General features: G+C 43.4%; 1 protein-coding gene across 1 annotated transcript in view; it reads right to left on the bottom strand.

The window, feature by feature from the left end:
- Positions 1–3,403, bottom strand: part of LOC126992731 (protein FAM43A-like) — an 18,434-nt gene extending 15,031 nt beyond the window's left edge. The window contains exon 1 of the mRNA XM_050851549.1: positions 2,905–3,403. Within this exon, the coding sequence (XP_050707506.1) occupies positions 2,905–3,019 (115 nt within the window). The 5' untranslated portion in view covers positions 3,020–3,403. The remainder of the gene's footprint in view (positions 1–2,904) is intronic.
- Positions 3,404–7,705: the final 4,302 nt, after the last annotated feature.

The raw sequence follows: 7,705 nt of genomic DNA, 5'->3' as shown, positions 1-7,705 counted from the left end.
AGAAAAAAGACAAGAAAGAACGGAAATAAAGAAAAAAGAAACGAAAAAGACAGAAAAGAGAAAGAAAAAGAAAGAAACGAACAAAGAAAATAAAGAAAATAAAGCAAGTACGAAGAGAGAATGCGAAAAATAAAGAAAATCGGAAGAGAAATAAAAGAAAAGGACCAAGAATGAAAAAAACAATAAAGCAGCGAGAGAGAGAGAGAGAGAGAGAGAGAATTGATAAACCCTGACACTACTAATGAATGGAGATCCAGGTGAGCTGATATGAGGAGAAAGGTGAACAGGTGTGAAGAAGGTAAGCAGGTGTCTATGGAGGCGGAGGAGGAGGAGGAGGAGGAGGAGGAGGAGATAGGATATGAGTCAGAGGCACTGTAGGACGAGGAGGAGTAGGAGTAGGAGAGGGAGAGGAGGAGGATGATGATGATGATGATGATAAGGAGGAGGAGGAGGGGGAGGAGGAGAAGGAAGCATGGAAAGGCAGGCTACATGAAGTCTATTGGCTCATCACGAAGTTGCCCGCTCTGGTGATTTAAAAGAAGAAAAAGAAGAAAAAGAGAAAGGCCATAAAAGAGACACATATATAATAGAAGAAAAGTGAATTAAAAGATGAGAGTAAAATAAGAATAAAAAGTAAAGAAAAATTAAAGGAAGGAAAAATATATGAAATTGAGCAAAAAGTGAAAATGAAAAGAGAAAGTAATGAGAAAAATGGAGGAAAATGAAAGAAAAATAGAAGAAAAAAAGCCAAGAAAGAAAGGAAGAGGAAAGGAAAAAAGAAAGGAAAAGAAAGAAAAATATGAAAATGAAGAGGGAAATGAAAGAAATAGAAGAAAAAAAGCCAAGAAAGAAAGAGGAAAGGAAAAAAGGAAAAGAAAGAAGAAAAATATGAAAATGAAAAGAGGGAAATGAAAGAAATAAAAGAAAAAAAAGCCAAAAAAGAAAGGAAGAGGAAAGGAAAAAAGGAAAAGAAAGAAGAAAAATATGAAAATGAAAAGAGGGAAATGAAAGAGAAATAGAAGAAAAAAAGCCAAGAAAGAAAGAAAGAGGAAAGGAAAAAAGGAAAAGAAAGAAGAAAAATATGAAAATGAAAAGAGGGAAATGAAAGAGAAATAGAAGAAAAAAAGCCAAGAAAGAAAGAGGAAAGAAAAAAAGGAAAAGAAAGAAGAAAAATATGAAAATGAAAAGAGGGAAATGAAAGAGAAATAGAAGAAAAAAAGCCAAGAAAGAAAGAAAGAGGAAAGGAAAAAAGGAAAAGAAAGAAGAAAAATATGAAAATGAAAAGAGGGAAATGAAAGAGAAATAGAATAAAAAAAGCCAAGCAAGAAAGGAAGAGGAAAGGAAAAAAGAAAGGAAAAGAAAGAAAGAAGAAAAATATGAAAATGAAAAGAGGGAAATGAAAGAGAAATAAAAGAAAAAAAAATAAGAAAGACTTGGATTCCCTGACGCCACTCGTAACCTCTCCTCCCCACCTTAGTCCCCACCACTCCCCAGCCTTCCTAGAGGTATTACAATCAGACCCGCTAATCCCCTTCCACTCCCATCATAAACTCCTTTTTTTCATTCGTAAGCACATTATTATTATTATCATTATTGTTATTATTTAAAAGGACGTTTCTCTTTCATTTTCACATTTTTCTTATATTTTTTTTCTTTCATTTTTCTTTCTTTTTCTTCCTTTTCTTTTCCTTTCCTCTTCCTTTCTTTCTTTCCTGTCTTTTTTTCTTTTATTTCTCTTTTCATTTTCACATTTTTCTTATATTTTTTTCTTTTTCATTTTTTCTTTCTTTTTCTTCCTTTTCTTTTCCTTTCCTCTTCCTTTCTTTCTTTCCTGTCTTTTTTTCTTTTATTTCTCTTTTCATTTTCACATTTTTCTTATATTTTTTTCTTTTTCATTTTTTCTTTTTTTCTTCTTTTTCTTTTCCTTTTTTTCTATCCTCTTCTTTTCTTTCTTTCCTGTCATTTTTTTCTTTTATTTGTTTCATTTTCCTCTTCATTTTCATATTTTTCTTATTTTTTTTTCTTTCTTTTCTTTTCCTTTCTTTTTTCTATCCTCTTCCTTTCTTTCTTTCCTGTCTTCTCTCCACCCGTATCCCCAATCACCTTGACTCCCTTCTTCCTCTTCTTCCTCCGTCTCCTCCTCCTCTTCCTTCCCTCTTTAACAATGTTTCTATTGCATCTTCCTGTGCCCTTCTTACCTCACTGTACCCGACTTGCTCTCACACACACACACACACACACACACACACACACACACACACTTCAACTACAAACCCACCTCACTCGCACCCTTCCATATACCACCACCTCCCTCCCCCTCCCCCCATTTCCTCCTCCCCTACCTCCACTATCCCCTCGCAACCCCCCCCCTTCCCTCCGCTATCCCCTCACAATCCCCCCCTCCCTCCGCTATCCCCTCGCAATCCCCCCCTCCCCTCCGCTATCCCCTCGCAATCCCCCCCTTCCCTCCGCTATCCCCTCGCAATCCCCCCCTCCTTCCGCTATCCTCTCGCAATCCCCCCCTCCCTCCACCATCCCCTCGCAACCCCCCCCTTCCCTCCGCTATCCCCTCGCAATCCCCCCTTCCTCCACTATCCCTCGCAACCCCCTTCCCTCCGCTATCCCTCGCAATCCCCCCTCCCTCCACTATCCCCTCGCAACCCTCCCCTCCCTCCACTATCCCCTCGCAACCCCCCCCTTCCCTCCGCTATCCCCTCGAGACCCCTCCTCCACTCATCCTCGCAACCCCCTCCTCCACTATCCCCTCGCAACCCCCCCCCTTCCCTCCGCTATCCCCTCGCAATCCCCCCCTCCCTCCGCTATCCCCTCGAGACCCCTCCCTCCACTATCCTCGCACCTCCTCCTTACCACTACCCCGCACCCATGCCCCCCTCGCCCCCTCACCTTTAGCCCAGCCGGTGAGCACGTTGCCCAGGTAGACCACCTTGTAGGTCGGGTCGTACTCCGTCAGCGTGACCGTCTTCTTGCGCCACAGCTTCTTCAGGTTCATGTTGGGCATCGTGGCGTCGGCGGCGGCGGTGGCGCGGCACCTCTACCGGCTCCCCCGCCCCCCCTGCTGCCCCCCGCTGCTCGCCCCCCAGCACGGCCACGCAGCACTACCACAGGCGCCGCCGCAGGGCCATCCTCGGGGCACGGCGGCGGCGGCAAACTGGCGGCGGCGGCGGCGGCAGCGGCGGTGGTGACGGTGATGTCAGCCGTCTACACCAACATCCGCTGGTGATGTCATGGCGGCGGTGACGATGCTGTAGTGTTGCTGGCGGCGGCGGCGGCCCCGTGGCCCCCCGCAGGCTCTACGGGTGCCCCAGGGGGTGACCCGGGACGCCAGGGGTGTCGAGGGGGCCCCTGACCCCCACGACGGGGCGGGTCACCATCCGGGACCTGGGGGAGAGAGAGAGAGAGAGAAGGTGAGTGGTGGTGACATGACTTGTGGTGGTGGTGGTGATGGTAGTGGTGGTGGTATATACAGCAGTGTAAACATCCCATAGGACAAACGATAACAAAAAGGGGAAACAACGAGGGTAAAGGAAAACAGATACCCAGAGAGGAATGACAGATATACAACAGTGTAAACATCTGACAGGACAAACACTAACAAGAAGGGTGACTTATACAACAGTGTAAACATCTCATAGGACAAACGATAACAAAAAGGGGAAACAACGAGGGTAAAGGAAAACAGATACCCAGACTCAGATACAGAAAACAGATACCCAGTAGGCGTGGTCAGAAAGTGTGAACAACCATTGAAAAAGCCTCTGAACCTATGACGTCAGTCGTGGCGACATGTTATAAGCCAATAATTTAACAGAAAAATCACTGTGGGAGTGTCTTAAGACTGAATCACGAATAGCGGGAGAAGTAAAACAATACAACAAAATGAGCGAGCCAATGGGTGTGACAGAAAGTATTGGCCACTGGTTATGTAGAAAATTAAGGCGTGTCAAGGATGTAAGTCCGCCTCAAGCAAAGAAAAATGTGACCTAGAAATCAGTGGTATGAGCAGACCGACCTTGGTTCTCGCCTCAAGCAGACCTGCTACTCACTCAGCTGAGAATGGCTGTTGTGATCTTAATCGTGAGAAGAAATTCGAGAATCTAAGGGAAACCGACTGTATTGTCCTGGAGATTATATTGTGAGGAGATGTGTAGTAGGATTGTGAGTGGTACAGGATAGTGATTATTTGTTTGCGATGTTAAGCAGAAATGGAAACCACTACGTGTGGTATGATTTGGTGTTTCCGTGAATTGCAGCAGATTATACTATAGGATGTGTTACTAGGATTTGTGAGGAGAGCACATAATGATTGTGATGTAAGCAGAGAGATACAAGCCACTGCGTGTGGTATGATTTGGTGTTTTTATTATGACAACAATTGAGGACATGTTATAGTATTATGTTTAAGACATGTCGTTTGTCATATGTTGTATCCATTGCTGAATATGCCAGAGTGTTATGATCGTCTGAGCATAGAATATTGCGTAAGGCAATTATTTTCATTTAATCTTAAATAAATGTATATTATATTTTTCCCTTGTCTATCCCCGAACACTAGTCTACAATAACAACTTAAGCCGGATCACGCTACCAGGGATACGAGACTGTGAGATCATTTATGAAGTAATTAATGAGTGATAAAAGAGTTGTTTTAATACAAGAAAAGAAGGGTCTAAAATGATGAGGCAGAAAAAAGTCAGTTATACTATAATTGTCTTCATGAGTGTCTGCAATCAATCCAGCGTACCGACAAGATTCTTCTTCTTGGCGGTACTTTACGATACTTTACCATCATAAGTCGTGGACACTTAAGATGGTTAAGTATTGTCTTATGTTCGAGGTATCCCACAAAGACGAGGCGCTTACTCATGACGACGGACGTCATCAGTGGAATTTGGCACGAGTGAGGTATTTACGGCAAAACCAACGCCATTGGGAACCCTTTCACTCTCAGGGAGTCCTCTGCAAAAGAACGTGTATCTCTTTTTTTTGCTCAGTGAATGAGTCTGCCCCATTCAGACGTGTTTCGCTTAGGGCTGATATATTGATGTTGTTGTGGCTAGGCTCGTGTGCCATAAGCACATTGGTTATATTTGTCGCAAAAAAAAATGAGATATATAATTATGGTCGCTATAATGCTGACTTTCCATTTCGCAGTGAATGGTGTTTATGTGTTGTGGTTTCATGTAAAGAGACGTCCTAATGGCCTGCAGCTGATCATCCCCATGTACTGGGAGCAATGCGGGTGGTTGCACTGTCATGCAAGGAGCTGCTGCTGAATAAAGTTGCCTTTTAACCCCAATTCACAGCGACCATCAACACTGTATCCATGCATGGAGATCCGGTAGCTAAGTGGTCAGGGTGCGGGGGCGGTGTCCTGGAGGATCCGGGTTCAAATCACACCAGCCGCTACAAGCTTAATATCTGCAGTCATCGCCAAGTGACCAAAGACTACCCATATTTTGTCGAGATGACCACATATCACCCCGGAATCAAGAGAAGCTCTCTAAAGACGATCAGAGATGAGTTCTGGGGGCAGAATGAGCAAAGCAAGATGGCGCCACTATAAAACACTTCCCTACACCACTAACGGGCTGGGGCAGACAGGTAATCCGAAAGCCTACTGGCGTTATAGGTCCATCGTACAAAAATAAGAACTACGTGCATAACGGTGTTGGGCACTTCCAGGAGCGTCTACAGCCTGTGCCCACAGCTCCATCCCCTTCACCGGAGGGCTTCATAAGTGGCGATAGTGATAAGACATGATGAAATATAAAGTGCAGAGCAGTTGCCTACGCCATGATAGTTTTTATAGTGGTAAGATGGTTGCGTATTCCTGAATACCACTATCTTGGCCCTCATCAGCGTATGACGATGGCAGTTATAGATCCAGACAACCACTTACAACGCAGGATTGCAGAAGTCTGCTAAGTATTCAGTCAGTAGGATCTCGCCCTTTTCCGTTTTCATTCTTTTCACTAAGAGTTTACACCCGTGGCCTTTACCCATCCAAGGGTAACCCACCAGGTGATGGTGCAGGTTTAATTTTCATACAATAAAGGAAGCAACACAAGGGCAAAAATGTTTAAGTGGAGAGTTATCTTGATATTCCTTTATTGAAGGAGGTCAAGTCTCGTAAGGAAAAGGATATACAGATGAATGAAGGCTGTTCCTGAGTTTATCAGTAAAAGGAATGAATAAATGAAGATGCTGGTTAACTCTTGAATTAAGAATTTGAACACTGTAAGGAGCTACAGTAGAGAGTCGAGAGCAGATGGGCAGCGGGAGGGAGGTGGGAGGCATGCAGTTAGTCAATCCATAAGTGAAATCAGCTTGAAAAAAAATCGATACAACATAGAAAAAAGAGGTAACAACGCTGCGGAATTCAATTAAGAGAGACGACTGTTAGTAGTAGGAGGGGAGTTGATGAGACGAAAAAGAGCCTTTGGCTCTTCTCTGTCCAAAAGTGCTGTGTGTGTGGAGCACCACCCAAATAAGAGATGTTACTCCATACGGCTGCAGACGAGGCCCTTGTATATGGAGAGCCTCTGTGAGGGAGAAAATAACTGGTGCAGACGATACAAAATCCCTAACCTCGAGGAAGGTGATTGAGGAGATATGAAGTTTGCAGATATGCTATTGTGTTAAGGACAGACCGAGGATGTTAAGTGTAGAAGACGGTGAAAAATAGAGGATAAGTGTTTGGAAGATAGGGTCGCGTCAACAGGTGGAAGAAGTGAGATTTTAAGGCATTAAAGGACACCAGGTTCCTCCTACCCCTTTCAAAAATTATAGCAAGGCCTAAGTTTAAGCAGCCTGCAGCTTCCAGCCTAGAATGTTGTAATAATTGTTGTAATTGTTGTAATTCATGGTGGGACGGTTTTCTCTCAAAATTGTTTAATAATGTAAAATCACCGACGTAAGAGTGGTTAGGACAGTTTGTTTTGGAAAGATCAATAATGAGCAACAAAAAGAGAACGGCAGAGAGGACAGAGACCTTTGGGATAACACTGTTGATAGTCTTAGGGGAACAGCAGCGACCGTCTACTACAGCAGATATAGTATACCGGAGATAAAAGAAAAAAAGAAAAAAAATAGTGATAAAGTCTGCAGGATGGTCGTTCAGAAAGTAAAGATGTGTGTCAGACTGTCAGAAGCTTTCGAGATGTCGAAGGCAAAATAAAAAGTTTCAACGAAATGGCAATGACAGGATGACCAGAGGTCAGCTGAGAAGGCAAGAAGCTCAAAAGTCGATAGAAGCTTTTCAGAACTTTTAGGGTAATAATTGTTTTAAAAGCTTTAGAAAGACAAGAAAGTAAAATTGTAGGACGGTAGTCTGAATGTTTAGAGCGGCCACCTGTCTTGGGCATATTTTTTTTATGCAGGCATACTTCCAGCAGAAAGGAAGCGTGAATGTTGAAATTCAGAAACGCAAGAGTTTAACCAGATAGGTTGCAGCACGGAAACACAGTTTTTAAGGACAAATTTAGGCACCCCATTGGGTTGAAAATCTTTCTGAGAACTGAGTAAAGAGATGGATTAGTACATATGAATAATATTTCCTGAATCGTCAAAAGCTGAATCATTAGTGAGAGTTTGAGCGAGGAGTCCAGCTTTAGAGACCAATGTGACAGTTGTGTTGTCATCGGGACTTTGGAGAGGTGGGAGAGATGAAGAAGTGAAATAGTTA

This window comes from Eriocheir sinensis, chromosome 7 (assembly GCF_024679095.1).
Source record: "Eriocheir sinensis breed Jianghai 21 chromosome 7, ASM2467909v1, whole genome shotgun sequence".
NCBI classification, from domain to species: Eukaryota; Metazoa; Arthropoda; class Malacostraca; order Decapoda; family Varunidae; genus Eriocheir; species Eriocheir sinensis.
Note: the sequence above shows the minus strand (reverse complement) of the source record. Positions and strands in the feature narration are given on the sequence as shown.